The following is a 21,439-nucleotide window of genomic DNA, read 5'->3' as shown; positions in this document are numbered from 1 at the left end:
TTAACGTGCAGAGAATGTAATGACTTTAAACGTTGCGTTAATATACGACACGCGAAATCGCACCAATCTCGGATGAATTTCGGATTATTTGCGAAGAGCGTGATATACTCGCCAAAAGTTCGTAGGAGCTTGCTCTCTACGTCCGTTATTATTTCAACATCGTTGACAAAGATATAAAATATAGGAATAAAATCTGCAAACAGAGAGAAAGGGAGAGAGAGAAACAGGGAAAAAGGTAAAATAATTACCTGGACTCGCGATTCTGGCAGGTTGATTTTAAGAGCAACCTCTTCTCGCATAAAGATATCTGGATATCTCGTTTTCGTGAATAGCCCCTCCAACACGTCCAGTTGAGCTCTGGTGAAGGTCGTCCTCTCGCGACGCTGTTTGCGTTGATTCATTCCTGCAACACGAAGAAAGAAAGCGCTCGTTATTAATTCTCGTAAATATGATAAGAAATTTTATTTCGTCGCGTTACGAGCGCTCTTAAAAGTGCGCCTAACGTTTTGCAAGAGATAATTAAAAGATTCGCTTATAGACTCGATCATTAGGTTGATTCCAGTTCATTAAATCCTTCGATGTTTTCATAGCAAAATGGCAGCTGTTTACATTTCTGCATAAAATACGGTAGCGATTATTTAAACGATCTTGAAACGCCTTAACGCGTGTAAGAGTATGTTTTCGTTAAAAAACTTCACGGCAATATCCGCCATGTAATATACTATAAACGAGATAATCAAAAAGAGAAACATACTCGAGCTTCTCATAGATATATAATAAAATATTGAGGAGAAATGAAAAATATATCCGCCAAAGCACTATCCCGCGGGGATCGAAACCTCAATACGTTCACCAATCGCGCCGATGACGACGTCTTCAAATATGGAACGCCTTCGACGTTGGTGTCTTCCACGAAGACGGGGGTTGTTGCCGCGTGGCAAAGGGAGATCGGACGTGGAGGGGTGTGAGCGTTGCGAGGCCGCGATAGCGTAATTTTGAACAGCTCCCTTCCCTCCCGCCTTCTCCCCTCAACGACCCACCCCACGTTACCTTCCTCGTGCCATCGAGCCTCGCTTGGCTCGTTTCGGGACCCACGTAATCCGCTTATGAGGGGGTCACGGGGGTGCCGGCGAGGGGGAAGGGGCACGGGGAGAGAGGGAGGCAGTACACCCCGGAATACACGAGCATCCAGGAGGACCGAAGTCGCGGTTCGCTCCCAGCTGCCGCTGAAAATGACGATACCGGGGTCTCTCGGCGGGCAACATCGGCGAATATACACGGTGTGTATCCTCGTGTCGCGAACCAATAAAAAGAGAGCGCCTGGAAAACTGCGCCTCGCCAGTGTCTCCGGGTTGGAAGCCGGATCGTAAAGTCGCAGGCGGAATGGTGGAATTTCACGACGGGGGGAATCGCCGGGCCGCCGGCCACGAAGTGCAATATTTTACGTACCGAATTTTCGAATTGTCGTTTTACTCCAGAGAATCGGCGACGTTAATAAGAGAGAAAAAAAAATAAAAGCTCTCGGAATATACTTGATCGAAGTGTGTTCTAATCTTTATAGGTCTCCAACACTCGCGAGGTTTTTTTCAAGGCAGGGGTTTTACGATCGCGAGTGACCGACTGTCATACGAGTTAATAAGAGAAATAATAGGGTCATTCACGAGAGATTGGCAAAGCCCTGTCTTTTGCAAAGTATATGCCTGTAATCGTCATTCGTTATCGATTAAGACTCGGGAGACACGCGAGGCAGCTGTTTACGAGACGTTCGATGCTTTCTCTTTTTTCTTTTCCGTTCCTCTTATCCGCCATGCCTCAACGTTCTTTCTACTCGACTCACGACAAAGAAAAAGACCATCGTGATATAAAAAGGAGAAAGTTTGCGTCAGTAGGAACAGAAATGAGAACAAAGAACAAAAAACAATATAATAAAAACAATATAGTAATTTTTAAAGTCGTAAATTAAAAGTACGTACATGTACACACCGCGAAAAACAGAGATTCTTAAAATAACTGTATGACATTTAAATATATGAGAGTAATATTAAAATGCCAAACAATGTATTTAGAGAGAATAAAATCGATTATAAAAAATTTTCAACTGACAGCAGCTATAATATATATTAACTTTAACATTTAGCACGATATGTGCATAAGCACTCATCAAAAAAATTTTTTATTAAATTTTTTACCTTTTGACTTCTATTCATACAGAACGTGCATACGCAAATATAATTATCAAGAAAAAAAGTTATAAATTTTACGATATAAATTTTACGACAAAGAACAAAGGCGGTATACATGTGTCAACGGACAAATTAATATTCATGTAACTCGAAACTCGATCGAATGCGTTTCGACACGACTGCAAGACCAATGGGAGCGATAACTGCAGAACACCCGAAGCTTTGAAGGAAGGAGCGGTCCAGAAGGAGGAAGCATCGTCGTATCAGTCGCATCTCTCATGGCTGCTCTTCTCGGGTTCAAGAAGAGAGCCCCGAGACGACGACGAACGACGATACCTGTGTGATTGGCTAACGAACTGGTCGAGTGGGCTACCAGTATGGCACTGTAGTAGATCCTCGGAATAGATTGCGTCGAGCTCACAATGTACAAACTCCACGGTGGTCGGAATTACCGCCATCGCTTCGTGTGACGGACGCGACACACCCGCGATCGCTCGATCTATGATACGTATCTCGCCACCCTCGCCACGAATCTGCCATTGATTATTATAAACTCGTATATCGAAATTCTCGAGTAAAACAATCTTGTTGGATAATATATAGTTTTGCCCATCATGGGTAATATTTGATAAAGAAAATAAAATTTGTTTGATTACGATGAGATGGTAATATTTATCAATAGCACTTATAGATAAGTAACAGATAAAGAATAGATCTTTGAAAATGAGATGTTTTTAATATCTCTTTTCAAAGATTATTAGTGAAATTTAGAAAAATTTTATAATATAAGAGTTTTTAATTTATAAAAAATTTATGAATAGAAGGAAGATACAAAACATGAGAATGTTTTTTAATATCTCTTTTCAAAGATTATTAGTAGAAGGAAGATAGAAAACATAAGAATGATCTAAGGATATAAACATGATGCTTAAAGTACAAAGTATTATATGTACTTTTTAATACAATCAAGAATTTTTTCTCTTTCCTTCTAATGATTTCTCTGTATATTCTGATATTTGAATTAAAAGCGCAATATTTTAAAAAATTAAAGTTTGTCTTTTGTATAAAGTTATTACTTGTTATATGTGGATGACAGTTAATATAACTCAAGACGAAGAATACGTCAAGACATTAATAAATATTAATACAGCATTTTAGAACATGTCGCATTTACTTAAATGTCACAATTGTATCGAGTCAATATTTATTACCTGTATATATTTGAATTTTCATATACTATATCCTTTACACGCATTGAATTATCTGTTGGACAAATCCCATTTGATTGGAAGTCTTTTCGTGTTCATAGTCACTGAATTCGCTGCTATAATAGTAGAAGGAGAATGGCTCTCTGAGAGAACGCTCTGATTGTCGAGTGGGCGTCAGTGCTACCGTTAACTATGGTCTTTGCCATCAACCCAATGAAAGCTAGACACTTCTCCCTCCATAACCAAAACAATAGCTGTCCGATTATGACTCTTCACGCTCGCTTCCTTGACATATAGAGAATGTTTCGAGAATAAGTATCGTCGCAAATTTGCACTTTATTCGACGCACATTGTCAAGTCTAAATTATATTAAAAAACGAATTTCAGATTCTCACGAACGAAGAAATATCTCTATCGCTCCCGTTATGTTTAAAATTATAATAAAATCGAAATATTTGTATATATCATATTTTTCTCCAATGTATATATCATATTTATCATGCATTCAATTTTGCATTAAAATTCTTACAATAATTAAACATTATCAGAACGATAACGATTTCCAATCCAAGTCGAGCATTTCGATCGATTTAAATGCGCGAAAAAATCTTAACAACCGTATCTGGGGCTTCGAGAAGAGACAGTTAGCTAAGCGACCCTAATGGCTCGGCAAACACCCGCTGACTCCCGGAGTATGATTCGATTTATTATCGTCAGCGAGACGCGATACCGGGAGGGTTGATATAAGGGTTGCTCCGCCTCATTGGCCTGCAATGAGATCAGACGCGACCCTAATAGCAAATTCGTTTTGCGTTTATTGGATTCTTCCGCGCCCGCCGCGTTTTACCGTTTCGTCGAGATCCGCGTAAGTCAATGGACCACTAACAGAATTTCACAGTGATCTCTCTCACGCAGAATCCGATGGCGTTATCCATCAATGCTCTCTTATGCGTCCGCGATCTCGGACGCACGGCGTGTAATTTTTCCTGGTTGTAAAATAAGGAATGAGAGTATTCGCGTAAATTATTTATATGTTTTTTGCTTTATTGCCTTTCATTATTCATTTAGTTTTGTTATTTATATGTGTTTATAAATTATTTATATGTTGTAAGATTTCATGCTTGCAATATTTCACTTGCGTATTTTGCGATTCACGCACTAAACAGACATTTTTTGAACATAAATTGTCAAAAATAATTTTTAAAAAAATTTGTAAAATATTGAATATTAATTTTGGCTAATTTAATAAATTTGTTTCATTTAATATTAGGTTGTGAATATATGTAATCTGGAAAAGAAGAGAATCTATTTTTAAGTCTATTAAATTATCTAAAAAGAAAAACTACAATATTAACGTTAGGTTTAATTAAAATACATAATTGGACAGTGCGCGATAAAGTACGCAATGATGGGAAAATAATTAATGACGTTTGTTGACACGTTATTACGTTGACTTATTATCCCTCAGCGTATATCTAGACTTTCGCGCGGGAAAGAGCTTACGGTAAATTATACAAAATAAATGTACATGTCCGATTCAGATAACGTCAGGAACGCTTATTGCTGCTGAAATACGGCACTAAGAATTTATCTCGGATGCAACATATCATTGATATGCCAGAGAAACGGTAATTAATCACAATTACATGCACGGTCGACTGAATAACAAACAATGCACCGATGTCGACATGCAAAAATTTCCTTATCCTTTAATCGCGGTTTCACCGTGGTTTTGTCAAATCATCTTGGTTTGACAAAAAAGAAAAAGTAGTTGTTTGAAGTGAACACAACGTGTAATTCAACGTTACATTCTCTCGTGGTTTTGCACAGGTTGACCGTATAAACCGCAGAGCTGGATTATACTTTCATGGTTGACGAAAAAACATATCACATCATAAAAAACTTTCTTATAACAGTTATTCTATAAGATTATTAAATAAGGAAAAATCTGTCTAAAATAAGAATTTTGTAAATAGCCATATAATGCGATCGTTAATGACTGGCGATGAAACGCGCTGGGAAATCATTTAGGTTTGATAAATTGCGGAAAAAAAGCGGAGAATATCGAGAAGCGCCGTAAAATAGTAAGCTTGTCGCAGGATCGGACGACTACTTTGATATTCATAGAGACGGATGGAGAAGACAATGGAAGGCGAGGTACGGTCGGGCACAGAATCGAAAATTAATTAAAAGCTAAAACGCGAATAGGCTGCTACATGATGGCGCCATGGGCGGAGGAATGGATTATTGGGGAGGAGAACCGTGGGATGACAGCACGTGGCGGACGGTGACAGAAGAGGGAATTCTAAAAGGCCATCAGCTACGAAAACATTTGGCCGACTTTGCGTTTACAACGTGACCGTCGTGTGATCGCGCAACACTAAAGGCTCGAGAAAAACTAAAAAAATCACATGTCACTTTTTCACCAATCTTCCAGCATTCGCGTTGTACGCATCCAGCTTTCGCGACAAATCTTTTCGCATAATAATTTTGATAAAAATATCATCTTTAATAAACTTAACTTTAATAAGTAATAAAGCTAATTTTACTCGTTCTCATTTTCGATCTTTAAATCTTGGGAGTTAGATATAAAATTTATTTCAACAATTAGCGACAGAATTTTATCTCTACATGTACATCTACTGTGTATTTTAATACATGTGAAGTGCGAATCTTAGATATAACTGATTATTTCCATTGTTTTTAATATGATACCGATTTTTTGCAAAAGCCATTTTTTCCAAAATTTAAAGATCACATTTTTTTAATGGAATTATTTTATTAATGATTCATATTACAACAATGATGTAATTGACAGTCTCGAAAAAAGTGATCTCAGCAACAAAGATTTATAGATAGATATGTTTTAAAGTTCATTTTAAACAATTTGTGGCAGAAAATTTATTATTTATTTGACAAATACTATTTTAAATAATAATTTTATATACATGCATTCTATTATGTATATGTATTAGGTATACTACATATTTTGTATGTATATAGAATTTCTGACTTTTTATATATGTTCTGTTAAATAATATATGAGATTATAAATAGAATTTTTTATTCTGAATTATGTTCCATAAATATATTATAAATAAAGTATATATATAATTTATTATAAAATTGAAATGTTCCAATTAAAAATATATCAGCTGTGTGAAAACTATTTGTACTGAAAAGCGAAATGGTAATATGTGCAGGAAATCGAAAGAAGTTGTCATTCATATGGGAGTTCCGGCAGAAAAGGAAGGAACATGCGTGTGGTCGTGTCGAATAGCCGTTCTCCTGCGATAATCTAACGGATATGAACGTAAGTACGTAACAAAATACTGACGTGCGTCCGAGAGGAGCAGATAATCGGATAAGTTTCGCGTTGCAATGTTCCAACCGATGCCCTCTTCCTCGCGACGTCCACTCGCGAAAAATTATTCACTACTTATCAAATAACGAGTATATGTATATGTGGCGAATATATGTGTATTTATGTGTGTAAATATTTTTGGGAAGCATGATTGAAAGATAAAAACCTTGTGTTCTTCTATCAATTTTCTACGCACGCGTATAAAAAAAACGATAAGTGACGATGTTTGCGAAGAATTCTTAGCAAGTATGGGAAATCTCTCTGGATATAAACACGAAATGGATCTCGCTGTATCAATAATAGAAGGCATAATTCCGATAGGACATCGCGGTAAAAAGACGCGCACGAAACGAAAGAAACGATGAGGAGGAACGAGATTTTCGAGTGTGAGTGTCGATGTCTCGCCGTACGCGACATTTCACTCAGCTTCGAGTGTTTGTCTTGCAATTAGGTCTGGATTTGTGTTTGGCCTCTCCAGACACACACATCCGCCTACTCAATTTAACCGTGACACGCGCCGCCATGGAAGCCGGCTCTCTCGTTTCGTCGTTTCGCGGCCACTTGGTAACGACGAGTACACAGCACGTGTCCGCGCCACGTGTCGCCCTTAACCTGACGCCTAATTGAGTGATTGGAATCGTACCAAACTGACAAGCGCCCACCAACAGGAAGCACGCTGGCTTTTAGCAGCGGCAATATTCGCGGCATTTGATTGGAAACTCGAAACATTGAATTTATATAACTCGCGTCGAGCAAACGTATTCCCAGGGTAATTTAAAAATGCATATACATATTAATCTCCCTTAACTCTTTTTTTATAATTATCAAACGATTTTTAAATAATTAAAAAATTTCAAAAGAGGTTTTTACAACGATTCGTAAGAGCCGATCAAGCGTATACATTTCGACATCTAAAATATTTAGAGCGGATATTTTATTCCGCCGCGTAAGCTTCTTTCATTCATGACACGAAGTATTTTTTAATCTTATACATTATGCCTCACGGCTTCGGGAAGAGCGTGTCGCCCGTAGGAGGCCGGGATCAAAATCACTTGTTTCGTCGCTACCCCTCGATTGACAATCGGCAGAGGGAAATCATCGACAACGGTGTCTTTATTCATGCGCCGCGCCACCGCGAACGAGCAGGAGGAAGTTAAGTGGACGGGCAATTTCTCTGCAACAACAAATAGAGTAGCTCGGATGGGAAAAGGGCGGAGGCCATGTGACGCGATTCCCACGTATTTCGCTGCATGCCACGAGTCCTGGGGAGAGATCCTACGTTTGCGCACCCCTTCCTGCCTCCTCGGCGAGTTCCCTGCCCGAAGCTATCACTCCTTCGTCGATCGCGGGGAAGAGGAAGGAGGGAAACCCCCGCCGCCCTTGCACGGCATTGCATAACAAAATAAACATCGACGCGCGACGCGTATCAAACGACACGAAATCGCCCTTTTCGTCCACGCGTCATCATTGACGAACATCGTGGCGAGAATTAATTCGACGAAGGGAGCCGTTATACCTTTCGATAGCCTCGCAACCTAATTATCGATTCTCGTGCGCGCGAGGGTCGAGATTAAAACGCTTCAATGTCTGCGGAGAGGTATCTGTGAGAGAAAAAATAAAAGCTCTGCCCAAACCGTCATGCGATATATGTTTTGCGCGGATCGCAAAAATACCGAGGATACGCGAGATCAGAGGGGCAAATGGCGGCTTCGTGGCTATGAATCGAGGTGAGTTTGCTTCACAAACGGATGATAAAAGCGAAGTCTCTCCAGCGGCACGAGAGCCATCGCGCTCTATCGCTCTTTCTCTCTCTCTTTCTCCTCTATTCCCGTTTCTGTTCCGTACTGTTCTCCAACCTCGCGGCATCACCGCGTCGTTCCTCTCTCGTTCGGCGGCTTTTCGTGTAGCGCGGATACGCCTACAACGGATAGAGGCAGCCGCTGGACGTAGAGTACGTAGGGACCCAACGGACAGATCCGTGTTTCCATGGAAACCCACCTATCTACGTCGGTTGGACCTATACTGCCTGCTGCCACCCTGATAAGCGGCTTACTCTCATGGTTCTCTCCACTCTTCTTCGCCGAAGCATCCCCCGATCCCCTCCAACCACTCCGTCTCCTCGACACTCTGCCCCCTGCACCCTGTGTCCCTCGTCGCCGGACTCTCTTTCGACTGTGGGTGAAAGAGAGCGAGAAGGCGAAAGATGAACGAGAAAGAGAGAGAGAGAGAAAGAGGAGAAACGAGCTGCTTTTCGCCGAATCGTGTTGCTAAAGGAAATCAACGCGAAAGCACACTCTCTTCGTCGTTCTCTTCCTACTCTCTATTCTGCTCTATATTCTGCTCTCCCTCCTGCCATCGCAATCTCTTTTCGTCTACGTGCGTCCCGTGGCGTACTGGAAAATTTATGCAGTCAATTACCGACCCGGCAGTTCGCGATCTCGAGAGTGGAATCGCGGACACAGAGAGAATTCTTCCCCCGAAATTGCCCGTTGCCTCTTTGTCTTTCTCTCTGTTTTGCGCGCCGCGACCGATCCCTCGAGTTTTTCCGTTCGCTAAGTATTTGTCGGGTTTTCTCCCTGCGGGCAAACATTCCAGACGTCGCTGATGTTAACCAAGAGACGCATATCTAATGCACGTTAGCCACGAAATTTTCTACGAATATTTTTTTCGCCTGTTTAATGTTTTAAATCGCAAATACAAATATATCTCCTCGATCATTCATCGTTTGAGATTCATATATTTAAGGTGCTTTTTAATAAGCATATTACTGTTTTCTGAAAATCATATTTTTTATATTCATTTGAAAAATACTGACATGCGATGCATGTTTTCTATCAATTCGTTGACAGTAGTTAGGAAGCCCTGAGATTGTTCGCTCGACATTCGTATGGCTTCAGTCGATGCATCGATTTGCATGGCAATCAATAACGACGATATGCAAGAAACGTCATTCTTACAGCAGTAGTTAGCATCGTTAAAAAATATATGTACTACTTAAAAGTAGTGCATATTGATAAATTAAGTATATGATATAAATTAATAGTATTTCGCAAATTGTATATTAAAAATAAGAGAATCTTGCTACAGATATAATAGAATGCAAAGAGAACAAAGAACAAGAAAACAGAACAAAGAAAAGAGCATTCTAGATATAATACTAAAGAAGGAATGACTGTGCTGAAATATTTCTCTTTTTGCAATCTTTATAACATATGTTTGATTAATGAGTGAGGCAATCATACTTTTTAATTTATTTTTTTGCAATTTTAAAATTTTAAACAGCTTTTTAAGCTTTAAACTTTTTTTTTTAAAACAGGCTTTCTTAATAAAAATCTTTCCTTTCTATCAAGTATTTTGTATCAAACTGCTCGAAAATCTACATCAAATTTTTATTGATATTATATTTTAGAATATGTATTTTAGACTTTATAATATATCGATATGAATCTACTAAAATAAAAATAAGTTTAATAGAACATCAAAGTCTGAGATATGTTACAAAAAATTTATTATTTATTTCTAGCAATAAAATTAAAAAAAGGCACGTATTTGATTATCGAGAAAAAAAGTTGATATGAATCGAAACCTATTATATATTATATATACAAATGCCAGTTTAAATGTGATAATAATAAATGATAATAAATTAAATATTATTAGAACGCAAAAAAATTAAAATTCGCAGTAAAATCCTTAAGACTGCAATGCTGAATCGCTGATTAAATCGCTTGTTTTTTATTACATTGAATTAATCAGATCAATCGCATCATCAAAAATCTTGTTCGTTTTTTCTCCATTTCGTGATATTTCGTGATATTTTTATTTAGCAAAAAACGTTCGAGAATAGTATTAAACGATATTAAACATAAATATATACAGAGAACGATACCACTGTCGCCACCTCACGATTATATAAAAACCTTTTTGCGAATGCATTAAAATATTTTTGAATCATGTAAATTCCTTATTAAAATTATCCCAGATAATCATTACTAAAATAATTTCATTAAATTAATTAATGACAACTACATACATTTTTATTTTTTATTTTTACCATGTCAAGTATGACATTCTTTAAGGGAAGAACATTGTGTATTTAAATTAATTATAATTGGTTTACTCAAAAAAATTAATTTAATGCCGGATTTGGCAATAATTGATTTTAGTCATTGAATATCTATGATTTGCGTTTATTCTAATACAATATCCCAATGCGATACTTTATTTTTACAATGTCAAGTATGACATGCTTTAAATATATGTATAACGTATTTAAATTTATTATAATTTATTTACTATAATTAGCTATATTTACTATAATTAGCTTGCTCAAAAAGATTAATTCATTTTATTCTTAATCGATTATTCTTAATCGATAATCTTTGATTAGCTATTGTTTCAGTATCCATAATATATGTTTATTCCAATGTAAATGCTGAGTAATATAGCATGCAGCATCAATTTCCTCAATGTCTGAATAAAATTTCATGCAGATTTTTACATAATGATATAATCTCAATGAATTCAATTTTCGATGTTATATATAGACACGAGGACGCAAAGATTATTTTATTTTAAAAACATTATCATACATAAGTAGAATTTTAATATTTAATAGTTTATTAATAATTATTACGCACTTAACGAAAATGAGAAATTCTAATACCAGATTTTTATTGGAAAAGATAAACAGATTTGTTTACTCTTTCTACAAAATTTTGATTTTATGAATATTATTGCTCGATTAATTAATCGGACTGATCGAGCAGTGCTACAGCACCGAAATATGAATTCATGTTACGAGAAATTGAAAAGAGTTTACCTTGTGGAAATGCCAATCCATGTTCGAGCGGGTGCGGATGAGGATGCCCGTGTGTCGCGAGGGCAAAGGGTGACGGCAAACCGGGATGCGGCGTACCCGGGTGCGGATGAGAATGCGGATGCGGATGGGTTCCGACCCCCATCGCGGGATGCCCGTGTGGGTGGTATTGATGAGGGTTTCCGGTCGAGGCGCAGGTAGCGCCTGCCGCCTTCAGGTAACTCGCCATGTATCCCGCGAGGCAAGCCAGCTCACCCGCCACCGCGGCGCTGTTATCACGCTCCCTTATCGCGTGACCCCCTCCGCCCTGCTCGGCCGGCCACCAGCTGTTCTCCTCTCGATGAGCGGCAATGCCGTTCGCGTATAATGATGGCCGCCTCGTGTCGTTTTCCGCTAGTATCGGCGCCGGTTCTTCCGGTACCGACACGCTGCCGCACCGACACTCCTCCACCTGTAAATGAAAATTATAATCAAATTTCGTATGATGTTTATGCGATTCTGATTTTGTTTCTGAATAATAATTAGATTATTCAATTTTTCCCATAAGTGATGAATAACTTCTAAAGATTTGTAATAATTAAACCTCTCTCAATTTGGAAATAAAAAATTTTAACAAAATTATTCCGTTTTTATTTGAAACTTTTTTAGATTTACACAGAGTAAAATCTGGAGAGAAATTTTTAGAAATTTAATTATAGGATGTTATTCAAGATTTTAAAATTCTAAAAATATCGCAATTTTTTTTAATGGAAGAGACGCTATCATTTTCCACTAATTTTATTATTTTAAACTAAAGAAATCTTTCTAAAACTAATCTAGACTTTTATTCTTCAGGAATTCTTCATTATAAAAACTCTAATCACTTTTTCTAAATTTTAAAAAACTGGAATTAAAAATCTTATTATCATGTTACATATACATACGAAAAATATCTGATGTTTTCTTCAAATTATTATTATTATTAATTATAATTATTATATTATTCAAAATTATTTGTCCATTGATCGAACAATAACATGAACAATTGTTTCATGTACATGTTAATTGCTTATATTATCAGTAACTTATCAGTTATATAATTATGAATTTATCAATCTATGTATTAAAAAAAATAAACGATTTAGTTTCACTCGAGTTTTTCGTTTTCTAAATCTTTGTAAAAATATTGTTTTTTTAAAAGACTTCTATATTTGGACACGCAATAACAATTTGAAAAAGAAAACTAGGCAGCAATTAGCGTCTCAGGTAGTGTTTTGCTGAGAAAACCGTTACGAGAGAAAACTATGTTTTAAAGGTCATATGTTCAAAAAAATAATATTGAATTATAAATTCTTTATCCCTAGATAGATATCTTTGATTAATAATATTAATAAAAAACAAAAACATTCGACAATGCAGAAATAATCGACCTGCAAATATAATGAACAAGCTACTCGTATAATACATAGATCTCTCTTAATTGACACAATACGGCGTAAAAATCCAATTCTTTTATAATACCTTTAATAAAGGGACACAATCGTATTTCCTGATAGGCCATCAATAAGTATCATAGCAGTAAATAAATAATATATAAGATTCGCTTTCGTTGGTAATTCCAAACTTTCTATCTAACAAAAGCACACGTTTATTCACGTTTACGCGATTACTGATATATTTATCACATTTATAAAAATATAATATCAATATCACAAGGATATTTATACACTGTACACGTCTTAGAACACGTGGAGAATTGCACTTAAAATTTGCGAATCTATCATCCTAGCGTTTGAAACTCGCGTTTCTAAATCTACTCTAACCGATCCTTTTTTGTAGCGACTGGACTTTTTCGCTACCTGACACTGAATATTAGACCCTTCTCGAAAACGAGAGTGGGGATTGTCAGTAGTGGGAGAAATTCGCACGAATGGCTATTCGTCTGCGATCTTTTTGAGGAAAAGGCTTGGAGCAGGAAATTCGCAAAACCGCACGGATTTAAGGGTCTGCGGCGCCTGCCATCTGATTGTAAAAGTTATATTCGTCCAAAACGCAAATGAGCGAATGTATGAATTGTAATAAATTATTGCTATACAATTCGCTATAGAAAAGAATAAAAATACACAGCGATATAAGCAAGCAGAATTATCATGAAAATTTAACTATTTTCTCGGCCTCAATTAGTTCATTCATTTTTTCTCCACACGTCATCTGGAATGCATGAAAGGAAACACGGGCGAGCATCTCGTCGTGTTGGGGATATCGCGAAATGACGTCACGTGCTGAGCGGAAGTAGCCACGCGATGGGAAGCGTGCCGAAAAGTCGGCTTAGCCGTGTGAAACTTAACTCGGTGCTAAACGGTTAAATAAACTTGGAGGCGCGTTTTTATTTGGACAAAAAGGGGCTAGACACTGCGAGAGGAGAGAGGAGAGGAGATGCACCACGTAGGTAGGTATGTTTACACGGGGGCATTATGGCGGATAATGTTTGTTATAGGCGTCTATGCCGCGCGCAGCCGAGAGAGGCGAGACTATCCGACGTTAAAAGGCCAGCTTGGTCGATCCGCTTACGGCGGATGAGGCTTAAATTGAGTGAGAGATAGTGAACTCTCTCTTGCGTGCAACGAGCAGGGCGCGCGAATAACGCGCGTGCTGCTGCACCCGATGCTCTGTCGCATGTCGTACGCGTCGTTTATAATCTAAGCGACAACCGCGCGGTAATTCCGCGGATATTCGCGTTAAGAGAGTGTTGCGACGCGCGATAAGGAATCCCATTCGGAGTCGCATCTTCTTGCTCACTTCTGTCATGTATATGCGAGGTACATCCGTTACTGGCGCGGGCGGAAATAATTCGCACCCTTACGTCGTAGACCCTTATAGTCTTCTAGAGTTAAGTGTAAGATAAATCCGATTAATGATAATGCTCCAATATGCGATGAGAGTGATGATCAATTCCAGGTCCGAATCGATGAGCGATTTATTGAATTATGGAATATGAATTTCACGAGATAATTATTGATTTATTACCGAAGATCGTAAATATATCGCTATGTCATGCGATACATAATATTTTTGATAGGCCACTAAGTCAACAACTCTTTCCGTTCCTCCTGTCATCATTCATTTCTTTTCTTCAAATGTTAAAGCAGACCGTAGGGGGTCATCAATATTTCACAAAATATATTCTCAAGAGATATGCATAGTTTTCAGTCTGAAAAAGTCTGTAGAAATATTTTACAGCAACTCCTCTCTTCTATCTAAAAAAAGAGTTGAGTTTTTAAAAAATAATGAATTCGAAACACATTTTTTTCTCCGCCCATTTCCTTCTCTTTTTCTCGCTGCATCCAGTCTGATAATTTTTTTTTTCATTCTATTATTTAAATAATGCCATACTCATCGATCAAAAATTGATTGTTCCCTCGACATGATCTTGTGATTGAATGGCGGATATTGTATCTCGCTGATTTAGCGCAGTGTTACTTCCGCGAAAATCGTACTAGCGATGTTAAACACCTCAAAGCTCGCGAAAGCCGATTAGCGTCGTCGCCGTCGGGACGATTTTGCTGAAATGCGAATACCACCGGAAAAACTTTAACACTCTCTCTACGATAGAGGTGAAGGTCCGAGCACGATTGTTCAACGATTAAGCGATGTTTCCACATTCCTTGAAAAATCGTTGCGTTCCTTTATAGGTCAATCCTCTTGATGCAAAAGACGATCGTGGTAATCTATGTCATCACATAGTCCCAGATATTTTCGAAGTAATCCTCTCGTGTTAATTGGATTGAAAAATGCTAACGGCTAATTTCATCACCTTCCCCTAGAGATGATTGTAATATTATTCGTTCTCTCTCTTTCTTTCTCTTTCTCTCTGTCTACATTTGTGTGTCGTTAATTGATTTCTTAGAGAATTTAAAGATTAATGAGATTAGCAATTATTTCAATCGATATTCTAGAGTTAATATATATATATATATATAAAATTGTATATAATGTATGAATGTTTTAATTATATTTGAGAGAGAAAGAGACAAATAGAATGAGTTATATTTCTAAATATTACATATGAGAAATGGAAAATCTTAATTACACGTAAATTGATAACAAAAAATATCTTGATATACCATATTATATATATATATATATATATATATATATATGTATAAATGAAACAGATCTATATGTGGAAACTAATAATAAAATTTATATAAACTTTCGGATTTATTTATATAAGTTACGAGTTTCCCCTCCCCCAAATTCCATAAAAGAACCTTATAAAATAATTTTGTTCAAAAATATTTGTCAGCCATAATTGATTCTTTTTTTCTTTACTTGAATTTTATCATTAATTATTTAGAGAAAAGTTACGCTTTTTATATAAATCTTTAAATGTCATTCGGAGTCTGACCGCTGATTGCAAGTGTTAGCGAACAGAACTTTACGTTTGCACGCGTGCGTACATTTTGACGCTTCGAAAGCGCATTGAAAGTTAATTAATTCTAGGATTAAGTGCTTGTTCGAATGATAAAAACCACATTTGACTCGGTAAGTGGTCTCCGTTTTATACCCGATTAGCTGTCGCTGTTGCACGGCACGAGCGTGACTCGTTACCGTGCTGGAAGGAGTCCGATAAATTGAGAGGAAAAAGAAGTTAACACAGAAACTTCCCGCGAACCGGTTCGAGGGAAGTCAAGCCGAAGAGTCGGCAGCGAAACGATCGCGAAAAGTTGCGAGATCTTCGATTTGCACGCCGTAAATCGAATAATTATTAAAGAGTTCCCGAACGTTGCTTTCACTGCATTCTCGAGCTTTATAACACTACATGTCATATTAAATATTTCTTAGAAACAAATTAGAAATGATTAAGAAAAAGATTAAAAGAGAGACAGAGGGAGAGAGAGAGGAAAAATTATGAGATATTCTCAGGAGAAAATACATTTCAAAGAAAACCGCAGAGACAATTTTTAAGAAAAGCGGAGCAACATAAAAAGCTTGATGACCACTTTTGACGAAGTAGAAATAGACGAGACATTAAAACCACTGAATTGTAGCACCTATGAGGAAGAAAGAAAAACTAGGAAGGAAAAAGATGGGGAGATTGAGAGTGGAAAGAAATGAGGAGGGCTCGTGCAGCAAGTTTGCGCAAGCCTCTCGACGAATGAGAGGAAGAAGGGGCCGCGGGTGGCTAAAAAATCCATATAAAGGTGAAAAGAGGAAAACCGGATGGGGTGACTCGTTCGAAGGGAGAAGCAGCGGAGAAAGAAGGGAAAGGGAGAAGGGGCGAGGGAGACGGAAGAAAAGGGGAAGAAAGACAGAGCAAGGGAGAAAGAGAGGTGCTCGTCTCGAGTTTGCGCGTTTTATTCCTCCTCCCGTGTTCAAGCTCCGCCCTGATGTTTTCCCTTCTCCAGCTTCCCTATCCGCCCTTCTATTTCTCCTGAACCGCTGGTATCTATCGTACTTTGTCGGCATCTCACAATCCAGCCGTCTAAACAGCAGATACGACTTTTTAAAAGCACGCTGCATATCGAAGAATCGGGGAAATTACACGAGTTAACAATATATTATTTTGCTCTATTACAGCTTATGATGAATAAATTTTATGCATCTTAAATTCCGACGTAATCCTCGTATTTTGAATATCGAGATTATATTAGCGATAAATAAATCGATAAATCGATGCTGATAGAAACATAAAATAGTGCTGACTGGTCAACATTTTTCTCAAATATTCCTTTTAAACAATAAATACTCATAATTTTTAATCAGGTAAATATTCTAATGCTTACACAAAAAATATTTTTACTTTATTATCTTTTGTCGGCATTATGTCGACAAAAAGGCTGAATTCCTGTAGCCTTTAAAGTTATCGATTGATTACTTTTTTGAAAAGGTAAATTTTTTTTAAACTAACAGTAAAATAAAAAATATTAGTGTGAAGATATTTTTAAGCCTAATATCTTTAGATATTCATTTTTGTCGGACAAATACAATTAGATATTTATTGTTATATATAAGTATAAATCTTTATGTCCTCTTTATTTGTAAAAAAATTTAGGATTTCTTGCAATGTAATTTGAAAGAAACATGTGAATTAAATCGGAGTTGCTCCAGTAATTCAAATTATTTAACTTAAAATAATTTATAAAATTTTGATATATAACTCATTTATAAGAGTTTATCAGTAATTAATATCTCTTAGAATCCGATACACATTAATATCGACGAATATTTGTAATTTATGAGATTTAGTCTTGGATAAACGAGAGTAACAGTGATGATAATTTCGTGATTCGTTAAGCTCAGAATTTTCAATAAATCGAGAGATGCATCGGGATTAATAATCGGTAAAAAATGATTACGAGATATCCTGGTGGAAAATTAAGAAATTTATTAACGAATCTTTTCTCCTTGTTCATGTATTTTTACGAACCGTTTCATAAAATGGTCTTCGCGTCATTTAGCTCATCGGCTTTATTACTTTCACTCGAATTCCAATGTCATATTCACGCAACCGGTTTGCAAGCATTTTTCCTTCTCCGTCCATTCCATTTTGCACACTTCGATTCCAAATTCTTGGATAGATATCAGGCGCGAATCACTTTGCGAGTTAGATTTCGAGGAGAAATTCCGCGTTGATGTTCTGTATCGTAGTGTAATAATAACAAGCTAAAATATCTCGTATCCTCCATATGGTACGCATCATCTCGCCGCGCATTCGCGAGTTATACCTCTCGTTAATATCCGGGTTGAATGAAAGTTACACATCATCGTCTTTGCAGAGCTTTGAATTTTTTCGTAACCACCTGAACGCACAAAAGTGCGCTTTTATCGAAATTACCGATAACTCGCTTGCGCCGATACCGAATGGACGGCGATTTCACTCTGTCACGGGAATACAATCGCGAATGGGATACGGTGAATCGCGACGTGGTATTTTTATGCCTCATCCGCGGTCGTATCCTGTACCTACGAGACATTCCGCTATAACTCGAAGTCCACGTAACTGCTCGTTAAATTCTAACATCGCGTATACATTTTACGCGATGCTTTTATCTAATGTTTCCTCGCTCTTCGTTAAAATTCCCCAACTGCCTGGTGTTTTTGCGAGAACGCTTTATGATCGGCTGGTTACGTGTCTTCGCGCAATTTCCAACGACGTTTGCGAGCCACTCGATCGATCGATCGAGAGAAACAAATCGAAGGAGCAGAAATGAAAATATCGATAGACCTTTCGAGCTGTTTCTTCAGCTGGTGAGTGTAAAAAGCACGCGAGTCTCACGATCTTTCGTATCTCTCCTCGATTCTCGTAGAGGACCAGAATTCGTCCGAGGAGCTATTCTTTTTTCTCCTCGCTTCACCTTCGTTTCTCTCGCAGGATCATTCTCTTCTCGTCCTACCGCTTCCACTGTCTTCGCGGAGCTCACGGTCGATAATAAACGATATACACGTCACACAGGCACACTCGCGAAATATTAAATACAGTCGCGCTTTTACGACGGCCCCGATGGGAAAGGGAGGCTAAAGAAGAAGCCCGATCGTTGGGGCCCCCCAGCCCCGGTGGGGAAGAAGAAGACGAAGCGAGCGCGAAGAAGAAAAGGCCGACTCGCGGGGGACGGGGGGGTGTTCCCCCTGCGGTCGACGAATTTATAGAGGAGAAATTAGGAGGTTTATAGAAGCTGTGCGCGGTAGCTAACCGTAGATCATCATTAAAGGCCCAACTGGGCTGCTATGTGCGGATACATATGTGCCGCGGGGCCGGCCACATATTTACCACGCCACGACCGACAGGTATGCCGATGCGGCGAGGAGGCGCGGTTCTCTCGTGCGTGTGCTCGGACCTCTTCCATGGCGCGGGAATATTTTTCTTCGACGCGTTCTCCAACGCGCAGCATCGCCATTGCCGCTACCACTCGGGATAAACCCGCAGAGGAAGGCTTGAATAAATTTGTGAGAAATTGTCGCGATCCTATCGTAATTACGAAAAATGGTACCGAGTACTCCATTTTTCAAATATAGAGGAAAAATGTACATATCATTGCGCGTTGCGATCAATCTCAGAGAAATTACGAAATGTTCTTATTTCCTTTTTTATTTAATTAGAGCATAAGTGAAATTCGCATTGCATCAGATAATGTTTTTGCTTTTAAGATACTCATCGTAAATTAACACGCCGGATGCGATACGTAGCAAACTCGAAAGACCACGAGGGAATCGTATTTTTTTTCGTTGCGTGCTAACGTGTCGTTGCGAGAAAAAAATAAATGCTCGTTCGAGGCACGTATGAAGGTACATAATTATCAACATTTACACAACAAGACGCGCATCGCTTCAAGCTTTCCCCAGAGAGCAGAGAGCGAGAGAGAGAAAGAGAGAGAGAGAGAGAGGGAGGGAGAGAGCTTTCAGTTCCGTGAATTTCGAGAAAACTTACTGTACTGCGGGTTTATGGGCGTGTATAGAATGCACAAAGGCTCTGGGCATCGCAGCAAGGTTGCTTTGTGAGGGTCCTAATGGACGGATGGGTAATGATGTCGACGAAAGATTGTACCTCATGTACATTTATCATCGGCAAGTATTATATTTACACGAGAAATTTTCGACGGAAATTTCGCTCTTTACTATAATATCGCCTAAGTACACGACAGCTTTGCTAAAAAATATTGTACGTAAAGATAATGAAATATTATATTTTATTGAAAGCTGTAAAGGAAAAGTACAACTGTCGACTCATAGAAATTGATAATAATTCACGACTGTATGTTATGACTTATTATATCTAAATATTATATTATGTATAGAGAATGTTTTAATTTGTTTCGTTGGTATTTAATAGTCTATAAAATTATTTAATTCACATACGCGAGAGATTATGTTGATTTATTAGTTAGTTCAGTTGAGTTGATAAATTAAATAATTATGAGATTTAACATTATTCCCCCTCATATTGACTAATGTTATCTCGCATGTATCTCGCATTTATTGCACATGCTTCTTGCTATTTAGTACTCTATGAGTACTTAATCAAAACGTTGTAATCATTTGTTATTAAAAAATTCTGGGATCTTTCAACCCCAGTAGATTTAAATATAGCTCGTGTGTAACGGTACAACTAACAATTAAGCATTAAAGGTCTAGCAATTGACGATCAGTAAGTGCGTCTTTCACGGAAGCAATATATTTTTATGGTCAAATAACATACCCTTGCTTGCCGAGATAAAAGAAAGAGAAAAGGATTTTGAAAGAGGAAAAAGAGAAAGGTCGACACTCATGGAACCTAGAGAGACCGACCATTAAATATGATTCAGTAATTACGAAAACACGTGATACTGATGATATTCCATAATACCATTGGATCATCTTCATAATTGATTAGTACCGCATGACGAATTATCGGTATTCCATCTATGCATTCTCGTCATTATTTTAATTCTTCTCGGCTTCTTTAATTAACTTTGTCGACGCTTTCATCGAATGTCGATTCATCGATGAATCCTATTATCATTCATCTCATTATGGAGCATACCTCGATTGTTTAATTGTAATTTGAGAGGCAACTTGATCTATTGGATAGCTCTCACTGTTTCAAAATTACTATCTCTCTATTGTGTAAAACATGACACATATGTATTATTGTTAGTAACCGCAACAAGGACTCGAGACAGGTTTAGGTTGATGGCAACACGCCTAGAAATCGTTGACAACTGGTTTCTAACAGCTTTGTGGCGGTCAACGCGGCTGATTCCGTAGAAATTTGGAAACTATTGTATTGCAGAGTCACTGAAACTCTATTAGTATCAGTCATAGGAAAAAATATTATTATCATTGCAGATTTCTCTTCTCAGTTTATAAATTTAAATAACGAACAATACATAATACATGAAAACATAAA

The 21,439-nt window shown here is 37.7% G+C and overlaps 1 protein-coding gene and 1 long non-coding RNA gene across 3 annotated transcripts in view; one reads left to right on the top strand and one right to left on the bottom strand.

Moving 5' to 3' along the window:
• Positions 1–21,439, top strand: part of LOC112639928 — a 93,835-nt gene that overhangs the window by 41,236 nt on the left and 31,160 nt on the right. The window contains exon 3 of the long non-coding RNA XR_003123751.1: positions 6,595–6,704. This is a non-coding gene — a long non-coding RNA (uncharacterized LOC112639928). The remainder of the gene's footprint in view (positions 1–6,594; positions 6,705–21,439) is intronic.
• LOC105255015 (homeobox protein OTX2) overlaps positions 1–21,439 on the bottom strand; it is a 49,410-nt gene that overhangs the window by 5,134 nt on the left and 22,837 nt on the right. The window contains exons 1-3 of one of the 2 annotated variants that reach the window (XM_025415314.1): positions 13,075–13,162; positions 11,578–12,025; positions 249–403 (exon numbers count right to left, since the gene is read on the bottom strand). In XM_025415314.1, coding sequence (XP_025271099.1) covers positions 249–403; positions 11,578–11,803 — 381 coding nt within the window. In that variant the 5' untranslated portion in view covers positions 11,804–12,025; positions 13,075–13,162. Of the gene's footprint in view, positions 1–248; positions 404–11,577; positions 12,026–13,074; positions 13,163–21,439 lie in introns of those variants that run through there. The other variant, XM_025415315.1, reaches the window with a different exon arrangement.

The sequence above is a fragment of the Camponotus floridanus genome, unplaced genomic scaffold (genome assembly GCF_003227725.1).
Source record: "Camponotus floridanus strain SB8 unplaced genomic scaffold, Cflo_v7.5 scaffold12, whole genome shotgun sequence".
Taxonomy (NCBI): Eukaryota; Metazoa; Arthropoda; class Insecta; order Hymenoptera; family Formicidae; genus Camponotus; species Camponotus floridanus.
Note: the sequence above shows the minus strand (reverse complement) of the source record. Positions and strands in the feature narration are given on the sequence as shown.